This window comes from Heliconius melpomene, chromosome 15, assembly GCF_056956725.1.
Source record: "Heliconius melpomene rosina isolate 202511_hmr_F chromosome 15, ASM5695672v1, whole genome shotgun sequence".
Classification (NCBI taxonomy): Eukaryota; Metazoa; Arthropoda; class Insecta; order Lepidoptera; family Nymphalidae; genus Heliconius; species Heliconius melpomene.
Window position 1 is genome coordinate 8,236,878 of NC_140403.1, and position 19,735 is coordinate 8,256,612.

The 19,735-nt window shown below is 31.3% G+C and overlaps 1 protein-coding gene across 1 annotated transcript in view; it reads left to right on the forward strand.

Annotated features, from left to right (window-relative positions):
- The first annotated feature begins 9,921 nt into the window (after positions 1-9,921).
- LOC146531605 (uncharacterized) overlaps positions 9,922-19,735 on the forward strand; it is a 43,171-nt gene continuing 33,357 nt past the window's right edge. Inside the window, exon 1 of the mRNA XM_085198774.1 lies at positions 9,922-10,118. Within this exon, the coding sequence (XP_085054900.1) occupies positions 10,102-10,118 (17 nt within the window). The 5' untranslated portion in view covers positions 9,922-10,101. The remainder of the gene's footprint in view (positions 10,119-19,735) is intronic.

Sequence of the window (19,735 nt, forward strand, 5' to 3'; positions counted from 1 at the left end):
ATATGACAGATGGATTTATTATGTTTATATTTCCAGTCTACTTGTCCGTATGTGTTGCGTATATGGAGGGAATTACAGCAGTTACTTTCTCTTAACATTTCATTCAGTTTCAAATATATCATTATTATATCACTCCATCGGATTTACTTTTGTACTATTTAAGTTTTTTATCTTCTCGATGTATCCTGCAGATAGCGGTATTGATAGAAGAAACTTGGGAATCTAGTATTATGACACATTATTCCCATTAGGACTCTACCGTCCTCTACTTTCCGCCGAATTCTGGAAGCATTTTATGTTGAGTGGTGGAACTTTTCCTCCTTACCAGAGCGATGATAATGATAATGAACACACATATTATTAATTCACAGCCTACATTATCGACATATCCACCCACATATACACATATACGAATATGTTTCCTCATCTTTTGATTCGATTCTTTTATTAATAGATTTATTAGAATCTTATTTATTAATAGTATCTATTTTTTAACGATTAGCTAATTATTTAGTAATGTCTGCTTTTTATCGAATATTTGACTCATTTTGTCATCGAGATTACCTCAACAGTATTATTTACAGTAAATAATACAATACTATTTACATTTATAATCACTGACGTATGTATAACAATAGAGTTTCATCCATTCCTTACTTCTCTCTCTCTCCTTGCTTCTCGACCCAGGCAACGCGTCATTTTGTGTATTGTTCAATAAAAAAAAACTCTTTGAAAACTAAGGAATTTCTTATTAAATCGATTAAGACGGTAGTTAAAATCACACTGACATATAGAAATATCAGTCAATTTTTTTTTGCAAGAATGTACTCGTATAATAATAATAAAAAAAATACCTGAACCTTTACTAACATACCTGAAACAATTTCAACATTACATCAAATGAAGATTTATAAATATTTTGCATGTAATAATGCAATTTAAATATGCATTAAGATGATGAATGTTGAAAAAGGTGTTCATTATGTTAATTGATAAAAGTCGCACAGATTTATTATTCTTTACACAGAATATGAAAGTATTTGTTTAGTTTCTTTTTTAATTTCATGCTTTTTAAACTCTGTTTTATAATAATTGTATTTATATGTATTTTACATTAATCATTCGTCGCGGCTGCATTTCTTTTTGTTATATTAATTAGTTCTCTTATATAGATATAAAGAGTAAAAGATAAAAAATCTTTTATGTTACCTTTAAGGAATATCTTCCATTTTTCTTTTCTTATTTCTATTTCTTATTATAAATACGCTTTTTTAATAAAAGTATAGGATGTTCTAATTTGTGTAGAGCAGTATTAATAACCTATTGTTTAAATACCACATCGTTGGCGTAATCGTTCAGTGTATAATTAACAAGAATATTAAATTTGGAATTATGGGTAGACAAAGACATGTCTAAATTATATATTGAAGATCACTTGAAAATATACCAACCACCAAGTAAGAATCGATATTTAATGACTTGTTGAATTGTGATTTAATATTTTCATTTCTTCGCTCTGGCACCAAGGCAGAAGCCCGGCGTTGAGTTCTGCCACTCAACACACAATGCCTCAAAACTCAAATTTGGCAGAAAGTGGGGAACGGAGTGTCTAACACTGGGTTCCTTCTGCTTGCCCTGTGTGTGCGGGATACAGCGTGAAGCTGATTTAATTTTAGCTTATATAAGAAATGGCAATTATATATGAGTGGTGTCTATAATTCTCCTACTTAGTAAGCACGATGTGAATTTAGTGGAGCTGTCTTCGCAGTTTGGAAAGACGCCAGTGGCAATTTGGACCATTGAGATTTGAATTGAGAACACTGAGCGAAGTTGGCGTAGTTTGTAAATCGAATTATAATTAAGTGTGATTTCCAATACTTTTACTGTACTGTAAACTCTCTGTTTTACGCCCTAATTCGAGATCAATGTCTGAACGGAACGAAATAAAAAATAAATATATTTCTTCCGAACGGAGTTTGAACCCACAACCATCGCGCTTGCAGTTAGACTTATTCTAGTAAACCTAATATAAAAGTAATAATATACATTATAATAACAGTACCCAAACTTTGGCTTTAAAAACAATGTCTTGGAGTAGTTATTAAAACATTAAAAACCTTATAATTACGCACAATAAACATAACAAACGTTTTAAAAATTAATTACTTTATGTGGCTAATTATAAAATTATTAATTACATAAATCATATGGCCATGTTACAGAGAGACAAATAGGATCTCCTGACGAATAGTCAATACCTTCTCAGTCTACTAGTAAATGTGCCACGGAAAGGATTCATAATATCTCCAAATGCTTAGTTAAGTTCGTCATCCAAGAATCGATAATTCGATCGTTTTTGTTAAAAAGGAATGCAGAAAGTAAAAAGCAAGTAAAAAATATACAAAAATATCTTTATCACCACCACTCAGTTGCTAAGCAGACCTTACCATGAGAAAATAAAAAAAACATTGATTGAATCTTACCGTTAAAAGTCAATTGTGTATTAATGTATTGCGGAATTTAAATCTTAAAACACTTCTAGTTGATCTCAAGGCCGAGAAGTAAAAAAAAAAACAATATAATTAAAGATTCGACTGTGATATAAATAGAATTAAATACTTAACCAAAATCTAATTAATAATTACAGTGGCTTAAATTAAAAATAGATCCCATAATCTATTCAATAATATATGTAGACAGTAAATATATGTCATGGCGCCTATAACCATATTTATTACAAACAAATAAAAGAAACGACTCCATAATATAAATAGAATCGATCAATATTATTATTTATAATTATAGATTCTGTAAATTAATAATTCAACGTCCATTACACTCTTACTGCGTACAGTCCAAACCACAAGTTGTTTCGTCGAATAACAAACGAACCATGCAAAATTAGTTTATAAACAGAATTATTATAATTGAAAACGGCATCCACCGTGAAATAAAGTAGTTTGATATATATAAAGCCATTAGTATTCTCTCTAAAGGCCTATGACACGAACCCCGGTTCATTATCTCTCACGGTTCGATTACCACTCTCAATGCATGCTCGTCGTTCGTTACTTTCAAGCAATGCGTTTGTACAGTAATACGGACAAAAAGATGCATTCTGTAATTTTTTGATCGTTTTTTAATTCATTTTATAATATCTTAATTCTTTTAGGTATATTTTTCGAAAATTAATGAAATAAATATATATATTATGTTTAAAGAATTTAACTCAACACGCAATGCCTCGAAAGAGTGAAACGGAAAGTGGGAAACGGAGTGACTTAACACAAGGTTCCCTCTGCCTACTATGCTGTATTCGAAATATAGCGTGAAGGTGATTTGATATTGATTTTATTTAAAATGCTACTCATTAATCAAAATATCTCTAAATTTGCCAGGCACAATAAGTATTATAAATATCCACACCAGTCACCAGTAAAACATTTTTAAATATAAAGATTCAGAATTACTAAGTAAAAGTATTTTCTAAATAAAAAGAATATCGCCAAACGAGATAGAAAGTTTAGATGAATATTTTTACATTGCTCTATATCTCGTTCAAGTAAACTGTGCAATAAGTAGGCGGGACACCATTATTTTGTAAAAGTAAATCATAAAAAGACGAACGACTTTAATTAATATTTGACACTTCAATTTGAAACTGGTCTGCATAAATTAATCTAATAGATTTGACGAAGCGAGAAGACAAAACAATTTTAGACACAAAATATGCCCTGGTAACCCACTTTTGACGGATCAATGACATTGACATAAGAAGTAGGCGAACTTAATCCTTAATATATATTTTTTTTACGACTGTACATGCAATGACGCATTGCGCTACAGCTTTTAAAAGACACGATTAAAATGGCGGTGACATAAAAAATGAAAAAAAAATCTGTCCAGCGAATTGAAACATTATTAACACCGTCACTTTTGTAATATGAAATATCGTAAATATAAAAGACCGTTAATATAATAATTTAAATAAAAAATACCCATATGGATTTCCGAACGAGGTGTACGTTTATAAAAAGAACACAGGTTATTTATGTGAACTGTTGTTTTTATTGACAGTAATAAAGTTTTGCTATTTTATATTTATAGTCTTATGTTTTTAGGCAAAAAAAAATCTAACATCTATTCTTAATTTTACGCCAATTACAAGCACTTTCAAGAAACGAATCAATATTAATTTTGTTCCAGGTGTGGAATACCTATCTATTGAATAAAAAATAAAACATTTCTGCGAAGCATTTTAAAAAAAAATCTATGATAGTTCACTGTCATGTACTTGTAAAATTTGTATAATTAATTTAAATTTACAACAACGCGGATCATATAAAACGACGTAATTATAAAATGTAGTTTTTTGTACTGATTTAAATATATTCCACGTATTTACTCAAAGTTATATAAACCGTACTTAAAGCATATTTGGTGTAAAAAAAGTATTATGGTAATACAAGTTTTTATTGCAATTCTACAGTTTTAATGCATTTAATTTAAAAATTTTGTTTTATTTAATCATTCTTCTCTTATAGTCGTTTTTATTCGAAACGGACACGCAAGTATCAATTTCACTATACGATTTATCACGTTTCGATTTATTTATTTATATGCAATTTTAAGCTTTACAATTGAGTTTATAGAGGCTACAAAAGTTCTGTGAGTTCCATACAAAAAGCTCCAATATTAACAAAAAGCTGTCGAGGCTTAAACAGATACAGCAATCAGCGACGATTCGTCGCGCACATGAATCTTTATAGGCTTATATCGATTTTATATCATATTTAAAATAAAATATCGATTTAAAAAATATATATCGATTTTATATCAGTATTACGCACGTCTATATAAAATTTATATTACGTGAGGAGATTTCAGCAGATTATATTTCTTTTTGTTTTTTGTGGTTATTCAAGTGATAATAAATAGATTTTTCAATCGGGAAGTATATTTTATTTATTTATTTTTAAATAATGTAGGATTTTTTAAAGATGTATTAGCTTAATATTTTTTTTTAAATTTTCAACAACTTATAATTAATATCTTAATACTGGCGTCTTAGCGATAAAATATGCATTAACTAAATAACTCGGTCACATTGATATGCTAACAGCTTTTTTTCATATTAAAATACTTGAAGCGATAGCATTTATACGAGTATATGCACTATATACCTATATATACACCTTGAAAATATGTATTTTAAACGCAGCAAAAAAAGCGTAATTAGTGTGTCACTATTCTAAATTTAGCAATGTTTTCGTTATACGACACAATTTTAGCTTTTAAATAATGTTTTGATTCACGCTGTATCCCGCAGATAGAATTGAAGGTAGAGGGAACCTAATGTTAAGACACTCCGTTCTCCATTTTCCGCTGAATTTTGGACGCGCTTCGCTTTGTCTCAATAGCAGAGAAAGGAAATGAAAATAGTTAATATTTTATTTACTTGAGTGAGAATCAAACCTACAACCCGTCACGTTTGCAGTCACACATTTATGGAACAACGGAATGTATATAAAATATTGTTTTATAATTTTAAAAAATCTTTTTTTGGATTTTATACATGTTAGATTTTAATAGTAATTTCATGATAGCCGTGATGGGCGTATAATAAGATTATCGCCATTGATAAAGCAGTACAGATGTTGCTTAATATAGGTTTGTATTATTACATAATTGGTATGCGCCGAGCATTGGAGAGTATAAGAGAATTAGTTAATAGTTCACTTCCCAAGGAATTTCGATGGAAAAAACGTAACGGTAGCCCCTCGACAATCGACGTTTTTAGAGATACTGCTATTTTACCTGTTTGGATATGCAATGTAAGTAAAAGACTGGCTTTTAAAGTTTTGTTTATTCGATTTTTGGTAAATATTAACAACGAAATCGTTGAAGACGATCGAGATTATCTTATAGTTTTAAAACGCAGAGTTTCAACGAATTATCTAATTTAAAATTATCTTATAATATAAGTATTTTTCAAGTGGAAAATATATACTTACATATTTTATGTTTTCAGTTTCACGCATGTAGTTGGGTAGACATAGGGAACCTGTTATTAAGCCCCTCCGTTCCCAACTTTCCGCCGAATTTTCGAGGTATTACGTGTTGAATGGCGGAACTCAACGACGAGCTTTGCTTTGTTACCACAGCCAAAAAATGAAAATACTAATCAATAATTCATAATTTATTTCGCCAAGTGGAAATCAAACTCACAACTGTCGTGTTTACAGTCACACGCTTGTATCACTGCGCCAAGACGACCTCTACCTTTACAAATATAATTGAATTTATAATATAAACTTAATATTATTGTATAAAACAACTTTCCATTATAACGGGCTTTTCTGACATAAACTTTATGAGCGTTTTCTAAAATTTGTCCCCAAGAAATAAATATTTTCTTTACATTTGTAAAAACAAATGAAAACATGTTTCACAAGTCATTATCAATGTTGCCATGTTCGTTCAATTACCTCGTAAATACTTTTCTTTTCGACTTAACTACTTATATAAGTATTTATAGTTTATACAAGTTTTCTCGAAGCACGACACGAGCTTAACGATTATTTATATACCTATCATAGAAAATAATTTAGCATTTAGTATAATATTTATAAAGTGGCTATGGTGCATTTAGTAATACAAGAACGAGGGTATTTCTCTTAACCAATATGGTATTGATAACCATAAACATATACACGATATACGAGACGACTTATAAAAAAAATATAAAACATATGTATACAAATACCTAGATAGATAGTAATGTTCGCTTAACAATATATTATACTTATAAGTTTTTTCAGCTTCACGCTGTATCCCGCTCACAGCAGAGTAGGCAGAGGGAACATAGTGTAAATTTAGTGCGTGTTGAGTGTCGCAACTCACCGTCGCGCTTCGCAACTACACCATCGCGAATAAATGAAAATATAATAATTTGAATAAATATTTCATATCCTCGAGTGGCGATTGAACCCACAACCAGTCGTGCTTATCACACACTTGTGCCTTAACACTACGACTGGCCTCAAAAAAAAAGAATATATTCCGTAAAAGAATTCCGTAATTCCGTATTGTAATTGAAAACGGACGGATCTAACTATAAATCACATTTTCTCATCTATTTAATACTTTAAAATATGGAGAAGGGCACAAAAGCCAAGTTTTTCGCCTTCTCTGCGCCGGATATCATTAGGCACGAAGGTAAACTTTCATCTTTTTCTATCAACATGTATCTATTAGTTGCCCTCGTTAGAGCGATTTGTTGCAAGTGGCAGGGTCTACCGCGCCGTCATTTATTGCACATCGTACGTTATTCAAGATATTTCGATTTTTTTCATATTTGTAGACGATTCATTGTAAGTTATGTAAAAAATAGAGTCAGTAAATCAGCTTCACGCCATATTCTAGAATTTAGTGATAAGACACTCCGTTCCCCATTTACCGCCGATTTTTTCTAGGCATCGCCTATTGGGTGGCGAAACTCAGCATCAGACTTTTCGCCTTTGTACGAGACCGAAGAATTGATAGATAGAAATATTAAGAAATAATAATTCATTCCCCCGAGTGGGGATTGAACCTACAATCGTCGCGTTACAATCAAATACAACTCTTCTAGCCTCTTTTATATATTATTTATGTATATTCTCTACATATTATCTATATATTTATATTATATGGTTTCTTTACACCGTTCTTTCTGCAAACCGAAGCAACCGGTAGTGAACATCTCAATAGTCTATAAAAACAGGAATGCACTGCCAATATGGAACCTGCGACCTACAGCGGAGATAAAGTCAATCACGTGTCATAAGTGAGCAGTACTGTATTCGTCGATACATCACTTCCATATTGAAAGGCAAGCGTCGTTTCTTTTTTGGTTAAGGCACGATAATTTTATTTATATGATGCAATTCTATACACTTATACAGGCATGCATTTATTGTTGTTTGTGGAAAAATTGTTGAAAATATTATATTTTTTATGCATTTCTCTCTGTATGTAGAATACGTTATTTATTTTCAAGAGTCCACTAAGGCCAGTTGTGGTGCAAGCAAGCAAGACACAGCAGTAAATGCAACTGCTTATAGGTTCGATCAACACTAGAGGAAAATAAATATTTATTTAAATTTATAATTTAAGTTCTTCGATATGACGTCGAGGCAAAGCGCGGCGTTCATTTCCGCCATTTAACACACAGTGCTTCCAGAATTACGAGTGTTTTAACACTAGGTTCCTGATTTTAAAGAGACGTCTTACAGATATCAGCGTGTAGATGTGAAATTCAAGAAAATTAAATTTAACAAAATTTATTTAGTTACTAAAATATCTAATTACCTTTAGAACAAAACTAATATATTACTACAAATTCAAAGATTTTTTAATCAAATAAAAAGATAAAATGACTCTACATAGAGATGACAATAGATTGTTTAATGACTTTTGTTCTAAATAAAAAAGTGTTTCAAAGCTTCACTTTTCCTCTCTATTTAAGCATTTTAAACTGTGCTAATGTTCATATAATAGCCGAAATAGATGGTTTAGTTTAAATATCATGATGGCTACTCGTAGTATACATTTTTATTAAATTGCTATAATTTTCTTTAACGCTAATGCTGGTGGTCAAATTGTTTTAATACCTATGAATTATATAGTGTTTTATTATATTTTATTTCAAATGGGAATTGAACTGTTACTTATAAAGGTCACCCACTATTGAATTTCTAGATTATATAAACGTATATATTTAGAATTTATGGTTTATTTTTTGCTTAGACACGTCTAGAAATTGGTTGATTGATTTAAAGAAATTGGTTAAATTTTGTATATTATAACATGTAGTTTTGGTAGGCTATATAATTTTATTTAATATATTATGACAGCGAGATTAATCTCTTCAAGATATACAGGTAGATAATCGTAGAAATATCTTTTATATTGTAAAGGCTAGAAATAGCATTTATTTCCAGCCAAAGAAATTTTCATCTTATTTCAAATAATTTATTCAATGTGTGTACAATTGATATGGTTATTTACATGTAGAGGTCACGACCACCAGTTCAAAGTATTTAAGTACGGGTATATGAGCTGAAGTAATTAGTTACATTAGAATGTAAACAAATTATGAAGTATTTAATTGATAAAATCAATAAAATAAATAATATATAAAATATTTTGAACTTGCGAGGTTAAAATATGACAATGTTAAGAGCTTAGTAAAGTGTTTTAAAAATGTATTTTTTCCCCCACAAGTGTTGCCAGTTGTAATTTTAACTTAAGGCGCGTCCAATACCTTTGACCTAAATACCGATGCGTCGCTGATTATGAACCGGTAAAGTACTTCATTGTAGAGCTTAAGGATGGCTGCACGTTTAAAAAAAATGTTGACAATTTTTTTAAAGTAAAAGCTATTTTTAGAAATAAATATTAAATTTGTAATAATCAAAAATCCAGACTCCATAGTAAACAAAACTTAAAAGTTATGCTTTCGAGAAAACAACCTAAAGTTTTTCATTATTCAAGCTATTTTTTCCAGCTTGTCTTACTTGCAAAGAAGAAAAAATACGATTAAGCTGAACTTGTTCAAATAAAACCACCCCAAATAACTTCTGACCAGCGTCTAGTCCGGTCCGATGCACTAATGAGAACATTCATTTAATTGCACCGCAAATAAACGCAACCACCAGCTATATTATGCTACTACGTTTTAGTTCAAACGATCTCGTACGTGACACTCTATACGCTTTCCCTGGATAAAAGCAATTTTTAGAAGACCCACCGCGTCCCTCTCCAATTTTCGACTTCCAGACGTCAGAGGGGAAGTACAGTGAAACTAGGTAGGTTCCGTTTGGTTCCGTTCTGTCGAAAATGCAACGGCGGGCTGGCCAATGCAACCTGTCAAGACTCAAGTCACAAGTTCAAGAGCAGCCGCGCGAGCCGGCGACTATCAGAAATACCGCAGCTTTCGTGCAGAACGCACGCGAACGGTAGACGCGACTTGGTCCGTGTGGAAACGTAATTGTAATTTTAATTTTTAGTGCTTCTTCACTACGCTATAGGGTTTTTTGCTCTATCGTAGAATCAACGATGCAGAACTTTATAAGGTCAGTTTCTCACATAATAATTATTTTATATAGCGAGTTAAGGAAATAATGTTAGAATTTTATTATAATAGGATTGGGTTTTTAAAGGAAATTATTATAGTTGTAACATGTTATATACTGTGGCATGAATAATAAAATGCTATTATATTTTGCCACGAACTGTGGTCAACCGCGCCAAAACAATAGCCTCACGACGTTCATTTCTCATATTAATATGCGAAGTGTGGGAAAACAAAAGCATAGGTACAACATACATTCTTCAAAGAAAGTTATAAAAAAGCATATGCTAAATAATTTATAAAATGTATTTTACAATTATTTCATGGTTATTAATATTCACAAACAATAAAAATGAAATAAAGTAATTAAATTAATCACTTAAAAAAATTATAGTCGTTTAAAAATTAATGTGGGTTTTCTCTATGGCTTGTAATTTTAATTTTTTTTATATTTATATTTTTTTACTTATTTTGAGAATAAATATATACTTTTTAAATATACAGAAAGCGGTATCATTTTTTTTTATTGAAATATATATTTTTAAGAAATACGTTAAATATAAAAAGAACAATTATGAACTAAAACACATAATATGTACAAACATGTACCAGAGAGGAAAAAATCAACCATCACTAAAATGATAATAAAAGATGCATTTTATTACATCTCTTACCCGGTACCCTGTTGTAATAATTTATGAAAGTGCAATGTCCACCAAATAACTTTATTACGAAAGATGAAAAACAGTTTTTATATATTTGTATAATAACCATTCATATCGCTAAATCAACGATCTTAATTAAATAATTACAACAAAATCTGAGTATCAGTGTCATCGTGATTTTCGGTCATTTGCCTTACACTAAACAGACAGGAAGTCTAAAATAGATTTTTTAATATGGCAATTTATAAAAATATTAATGACATATAGAAATTGCCATATCTACAAAATTTACATAACTGAAAATTTCAAGGCAGCATTTTTTATATAACTAAAATTATATATTATATATGATAGAAAATTTACATAACTGAAAATTTCAAAGCAACATTTTTTACGATTTTTTTCAATAAAGCAAAAACAGATACTTTGTTAACCTAAAATTATATCAAGTAAAAACCAAACCTTCCATTTCCGTTCTACTTACAGCCAAGATTGATGGTTATATGTAATTAAAATTTTATTATAAATGGAAAATATAATTACAGCACATAGCAATTTAAATAATATATGACAGTTATAATTTTTAAGGCCCTCGCAATTGATTGGGCGAAGGTGTGAAGGGAACAGCCTGTAATGATACGTCAAAATGATTTATTAAGAAGTGTGATACTGTGTAACGCGGATTAATTTTTAGTTAATTCCTATGAAAATTGTTTATTAAGGTTAGCTCATGCTCGTGGTGGAGATTATCAAGCAGTTAACGGCTTCAAATTTAATATTTCATATATGACAGTTGGATATGTTAATATGTGAAATAATTAACGTATGTTAAGCAAACGAAGCTTGCTTTGAATATATTATATACAGTTTTTATTTATTACGTATTTCAAATTCCTACATATGTAGTGTATTTGACTGTAAGACGCAAGAGGTTATGTGTTCGATTCCCAGTCGATGAAATGAAATATTGAATATTTTCATTTCTTCGCTCTGATGCAGAGCGCGGCGTTGAGTTCCGCCATTCAACATGCAATACCTGTAGAACTCGACGGAAAATGGGAAAAGAAGTGTTTTTTAAACTTAACTATTCTTCATATTTTGCGTAGTGCCTGCGTTAAGCGGCGAGATCAAATGCTTTAACTTTTCCTGACACATGACTGAACTGTCAATATCTTGATAAATATCCTTTCACTCAAATGCGATTTGAACTTGCAATCATCATTTACAATCAAAAATATAATCTTTAAAAATTTATTTAAATTATAAAAGATTGCAGCAAAATGAAATAATATTATGTAAAATTATTACAAATTGTAACCGCAGCACTTCTAGAAAAAATATTAAAATAACTTCATGGTATGAAAAAAAAAATAGTTAAAAGAAGTTTTCGAATCAGCAAGGCAAGCATTGCTTTTATAGATCTTTTTCTTTCCAACCAAGTGTATACTTGTTCTTAGAGTGGTCTCGCCAATAGCCCGCGGGGATAGCGTCTCATATTACTGTGACGTTTTGAGTTGAAATGCATAGGGTATTTAACTATTGAAGTATTAAGGATTCTTCGTTCATTTACCAGAATATACTTTTTCTATTTTTTTTTTAATTCACTCTGTAATTAGCAGAGTAGACAGAGGGAACCTTCAAGAAACCACTAATGCTAACTTTGCCACTTTTCCGCCTAATCTTTGAGAGTGGCGTAGCAACGCCTTGTTACTAGAACGGGGATATTAAAATATCAAATAATTCGACCCCCAAAGGGGAAATTGAACCTGCTACGCCACGAGGGCTTCTTTTTCTTTTTATGTATGCCTTCATTTTAACTCTATTTCAAAGCGTATAATATAAACTAATCGTAGCACCGATTAGAGTTCGCTGATTTGCGTGAATCCCTCGTAGTCACAGTTAATTTGAAACAGGTTTAAAAATAAGAAAAGAAAGGAGCTACCTATCGCTACCTACATAACAAACCTAGTATTTTATTTTTCCCGAAATGTAGGAAAATCTAAGGTCTCAAAATAAGGAGAGTTTAAACAGGTTCTTAGGTCTCGAATCAAGGAGTTTTTACATTTTGAATAGATGAATTCAAATCCACGACCATCGTACACAAGCAGTTAAGTCCTAATTGCACCAAAGAGGTGTTAAATTAAAAGTCAATTTCAAAAGAAAATGCTTTTATATAAGCAAAACATTTTTCAACTTAAGCTTTAAGGAACTTGATTTAAAAGTTAGATGGTATTAGTCGACTCTACTTTGCAAGTAGTTACGCCACCCGCTTAAAGCTCCACGCCTGAACAAGTTTGTTCTAGAACTTGAAAGAAATAACTTATTAATAATTAATTTACTGGTTTCCCTTTTACCTGCGTTTATTATTGCAACATTCCAGCTAATATATATGAAAATATATTATAAACTTAAAAGTGAAATTATTTTATTGCAATTATTTATTTTTGTTATCTTAGTTATAATTTAAAGCTGTTTTATTAAAATTTGTATGCACACTGGTATTTATAACCCGCATACAGTAAGGTAGGCCGGGGGTACCTAGTGTTAAGGCACTCCGTTCTCCACGTTCTGCCGAATTTTTCGAGGCATTGCGTGTTAATTGGTGGTACTCAAAGCCGAGCTATCAGTCTTGGTGCTACAGCGAAGAAATAAAGATATTAATAAATGATAATTCTTTCCTTCGAGTGGGGATTGAATCCACGAACGTCGTTTTAGAGTCTCAACTTTGTGCCTCTGCGCCACGACGCGACGGCCTCACGGAAAGAGAAATTTTAATATATTTTTCCATCAGCAATTTGTGAATAAAATGAAACAAAAATAATAATTGAAGTCTACAATAGTAATTTACCACCACTTTTAATAATTAAGAAAAGGTTAAAATTGAAAAATTACGACCAACTATTATTCACATGCAATTTTGTCCTGTACTACTATAAAACAAAGGCTATTTTTCCATACAAAATAACGTTATGCAATTAGATTTAGATTATTATCAGTCTGGAACCCTTTCAGCGTATTAAATTACCTTTTAACTTAATATAAATAGCTATTTTGAAATTAAAATGTAATTTTGTTATAATCTTTGTATAGGCCGCGGCGTTTGACGGCCTTTTGTGAAGATCGTATTACTGAAAACGATAAGGCCTAACGATGTTAGAATTTTCATATTAATCGTGATAATGTTGCTTCCGAAGAAACATGCATTTATTTTGTATTATAGTAGGTAGAGGGAACCTGGGAACCTAGAGTTAAGTTACACAGTTCCCATTACTCCCTTTTCCCATTTTCCGCCTAGTTTTGGAGGCATTGCGTGGTGATTGACACCCTGTTCCCCACAATTTTCGAGACATTTCGTGTTAAGTAGAGCGACTCAACGCCGCGTTTAGAAACACATATAATACATATATAAATATATATTTCTTAAAATATGTATTAATTAAAATATTTAAGGTAACCCCCAGAATGGCACATTTCTCTCTGGCACTACGTAGTGAACGACTAACACAGATATACAAGCATACTAAGAAATTATAGCACGGAGTTTGTAACAAAAAAGAATTAGATGTTAATTTAATTTTATATTTTAAAATAAATTATTTTTTTAATAAGAGCTATTACTTTCACTTTCAGTCATAAAAGTCTAAATCAGTCTAGTACTCTAGTTTAGTTTAGTTTTTTACTTAATTAAATTTTTAAACTAATATTTGTTCGACGTGAGTAAACGTGATTAGTTACGTTATGCTAAACGCTATAAAACTTTAATCGACATTATCGCTAGTAATTCAATTTAATTACAATTAAATGAATTATAAATGCGAAATTCACGCTTCGTTCACAGATTACAGAGGAGTTCTTTGGAAATGTCTGCCTATGATATTTTTTTAGTACTCTTTCTCCGTGTTTCGCTTTCCATCCAATTATCGAATAAAATCCCGATGGTCATTTCAATAGGATAGGGTTGCGTTGGATTTTATTCTTTTATTTGTAAGGAATTCTCGGATTTTTCATTTGTACAACTTACTCAATAAGGCTTTAACATATGATTATTTATTATTTTTGAGATGCATATATACGTTATTGTAAATATAAATCGATAGAAGAGTATTAATATATTTTTATTAAATGCAACAAATAAGAAAAAAGTAGAAAATTTAACAGGTTATTTAAAATCCGTTCCCATTAAGACACTTCCAATTCGCATTTCCCGCCTAATTCCAGAAGCATTGCGGGTAGAGTGGGTACCAGAGCGAGGAAATCAAAATATTAAATATAACATTTCCTCGAGAGCGAATCGAACCCACAACCTGTCGCGCTTTGCACCACTGCGCTACTACAGACCTCTGGTATCCACAATAAACATTAACCCAAGTGTATATTTGCCAAAAGTGCAATTTACGCTTACAGCGGCCCTACAAAGGCTATGTAATATTTTATGAGACGTCCTGGATGTAAGCCAACCGCCAGCGCCGCAGCGAATTGCGGGCATTAAGTTTACGCTACCGAATAATGGATGCGGTGGATAATTCTATTTATTTCTGGACTTTTGAGAACTCGTTATTGTTATATTAATTTGATATAGTATTCCTTTATAAAGATAATCTTGGTTACTTATATGCCTTGTGCCTATATGCTATACCAGTTCCTGGAGAGCTACCTCCCGGACGTCCAAGGAAGCGCTGGTTGGATGTCGTGATGCAGGACATGAGAGCCAATGGTCTAACCACCGTGGACGCAAAAGACCGTTTCCCATTCCCGAACTTTATTTCTGTCATTTTCAAATGCTACAATGTCAAATTTGTCAAATCTTTCGAACGATTAGTTTTAATTATACTTGTTAACAGAAACAATTAAATAATAAGAGGGTAAATCGTGGATGAGAACTCCTTAATAGAATCGCGTGTGGGCTTGCTTCTACGAATCCCGGGATTCAATTGCGTGGTGTATACAGGATGTGCTGATACGCATCATTAATGACAATATTGCAACTTGCTTAGTATCTAATGTTCTTTTTTGTTATCCTGCTGTATAATTGCACTATTTATTAAATCATACAATATAATTTATAAGGTTAAGATATTGGTATTATTTTAAAATTGAATCATTCGACGATTTTCCGCTGGAAAAATATTTTTTCTATTAGTGATTAAGAGCTTGAATCATACGTGTGACGAATGTTTACCATCTGACTATTCTAGATTGCCTTCCTTCCATTCTCTACATTTCCTCAGGTATTTTTGGACACACATATTCTTTTAGCTTGACGTTGTATCTTGTTTCCATTTAGACACTTCTGTGTTGTGGCGGAACTCAACGCCACATATTCTCTGTCTTATATTAACTATATGCAATGTCAAATAAAATGTGAAGCCGAAAATAATATTAACAGGTTTAATAATAATTAATTAATATAAAAATGACAGAAGAAAAAATTATATCAATTTTGTATTAAGTACGCCGACTGAATTGTACGCAGAATTATGAATAACAAGTGTTTCTAAGACTTACGCATTCAAGATAATTATATACTTATTTGAAATTTGCGGTTTAGACCAAAAATCTCAGCATTATTTCCTTCTATAACTCCAGGCGTGGTGCTCGAGGGAATGACATATTTAATATTTTCATTTCTTGCCTTGTTACTTTGGTACCGAGGCCGAGGCCGAGGAAGTTTAACACACAAGGAGATTTGTTTTAATGGATCATTATAATTTACGAATACGAATAGAATACACTTCAAAGTAATATATAAAATATTATAGTATAGAAAACGATGAGTTATAATTTTATTATATTATGTATAGATAATATTAATAAAATACAAAAATTTACAAAGAAAGCCGAAGAAGACATAAAAGTCCCGTTTTACACCATAACCGTTTTATCTTCAAGTCGGTACTTACATATAAATATAATTTATCTTAAACTTGAATTCCATCTAAATGACTCTATTAGTCTTATCAATTAGTACTTTATAGAGTATATTCTTAGAGCTTTAATTGTTTTTCAAGACATAAGAGGCAAAGCTTCTTTGAAGCTTTGCTCAGATTGTAAAACAGTACTAGTGCTTATTTACTCGGGATTTATCTTCGTAAGACTCTTAGACCCTTACAATGAATGGTTAAAATGAATTTCAACAAATGAAGTTCTAAAATCATCAATCTTTAAAATACTTATACTGCAGTATGTAATGAATATAGGTAGTTAATAATTTTATTTTAATCTTTACTTCTCGTATCGTATCTACTTACGTACAAGCAATATTTTTTACACTTTACACTTAAGTACAAAAATACTAAATTCCTTTTAATTAAAAGAAACATGAATGTATGTATTTTAATTTCCTCGTTCTGGTAACGAGGTAGCGCGACGTTGAGATCTGCTATGCAACACCCAACACCTCCAGAATTTGGTGGAAAATGGGGAACGAAAGTATCTTAATGGGAGCGAAGTGTCTTAACATGTAGATTCTCCGGTTCCCGCTGATTACCCTGCTACGTGCGGAATACAGCGTGAAAAAAAATATTTTTTATTAGAGAGGTAAAAAAACTATCAAATTCCATATCATAACCCATGAAAAGTATCATAAAAAATCAAAAAGTCAAAAACAAATATACTTAATTAACTTCTACCCACCCATACATCGAGAAAGATTTAAGTAAAGGGAACCAATAAATAACCCTACCATTACTCGGTATAAACGTAAGCATTGTTTATTACTGTAGCGTACTAAAGGTTATTACGATTGAGCTGTAAGCCTGTAACAGTTCTGTTACATCCACGTATTATAAACACCATATAGGGATTTGATTAAAATTAAGATAAACATAGAATATTCAAATTTATTAAAAGGCCGTCGTATCGCAGCGGCATAAGGGTGTGACTGTAACGCGACGATTGTGGGTTCGACTTCGATTCCCATTCGGGGAAATTAATAATAGGTAATTCATTGATATTTTAACTTCTTCGCTCTGGCGCCAAGGCAACAAGCCCGGTGTTGAGTTCTGTAAGTTGACAATCAATGCCACGAAAAAATCGGCGGAAAGTGGGCAGTGTCTTAGTGGTTCCCTCTGCCTAAAATAACCTGCTATATACGGATACAGCATAAAGCAGATTTTTTAAATTTATTTTTCTTAGAATTTAAATTACATTTGAAATACTTATTAAAGTGAGATGTCCATGTAATTCAGATTAATATTGCCACTTGGCGTCTAACGACATTACGACTGGCATGGTATTGCGCTCACCGTATTTTGTTTATTTGGTAAAGCTCTAAGCCTGAATTGATGAAGCTATCAGCTTATTTTAAACGACGGCGTTTTATAAATATATATATAAAAAGTAAAGATATATTTAATGGCTTAATAAGACTGACATTACATATTTTAATCATGGAACAAATAATAATAATCACACTTTTGGTGTAAAATCGGCCGAAGCGGGAAAAAAATATTCAATAATAATAATTATTTTTTAATTATATGTCAACACGGTATATATTTTATTACGTTTATAATATCTTGCACAGTTAGTAAAAATGACTAGATAATAAATTTCTCTATCTACTACTTATTACTTATTTAGGAATGATTTAGCTACAAATAAATTAATTAATTTATTTTAACATAATAAAAAACATATACATATACCTACTCATATAATAAGCTTAATAAGAAAATATACTTAGATATGTAATTAACTAAAATCTCACAGCTGTAGAAAAAGCGCTAAGTATGATCGATTGTAAATCATAGGCGGCCCACGCGCGAGCGGAGGTTAACGTCGTAATAAATCCCTGATAACACACTTAGCTGCTGGAATTAATGTTGACAATTCTACTATCTCGGCAAAAGGAGCACAGGCCGCCCTCCAACCAGGTGGACCGACGACCTTAAAAAGACAGCGGGAATCCGCTGGATTCAAAGGGCGCAGGACCGGACGGAGTGGCGAGAATTAGGGGAGGCCTATGTCCAACAGTGGACGTTGAAAGACTGATGGATGGATGATGGATGAATTCTACTATGTGATATCTTATTTATCTAGTATAAATAAAGGTTACATTTTTCTTCGCTCTGGTGTCGAGGTAAATTTAGTTCCGATACTCAATAGAAGAAAGCCAGGATTAGGTGGAAAGTAGCGAGCGGAGTGTCTTAACACTAGGCTCTCTCTGCCTACCCTGCTACATGAGGGATACAGCGTGAAAAATATATTAATATGCCTTTTATTCATTAAAAAATGATTTATTGCGATGGCATGTACCGTTACAAAATGGACGGTATAATATTAATGTCATTATATAGGTCGCGAACAGTGGCGTTTTTTATTTCTATTAGGCTTGTGCGGAGCGGGTCAAATATGTAGTATCTCAATGTTCATTGGTTGGTATTTATATTAAAATAATTAAAATATTTTTTCAAATGTGTTTTCAATGAATCCATAGTTATGCTATTTTAAGACACGTACTAATTTAGTTTTTTCATTTTTTACTAATTATGGCAATTACGCACCTCCGTTATTTTTTAATTTTTTTAACAAAAAAAAAGAATTAATGGATAATGAATATACATCCTGTATTGATTCATTACATATTATACCATTTTTCACTTCTATGTACTTCTTCTTTGTGCATATTATATTCATATTTTGTTACTTATTTATACGATCAATGATAAAAATAAATAACAAGCAACAAAACTTCCAAATAAAATTAATAATTAATAGATACCTTTTACAAACAAAAAATATTTACTCTAACAGAAATAAATTATAATACCGGAACGTCTTGAGAAATTTGAAAGCTTGTACGACACTAGTATCAATATTTATTGGACAGGTATCAAGTGGGGACGTATAAGGCGAACACCGGCACCGTGTCAACTGTAATGGCAGAACTAGGTAGAATATTATTATCCTTATACGTCTTGTTATTAATTGATTGGAATTGAAATGCTGTCAG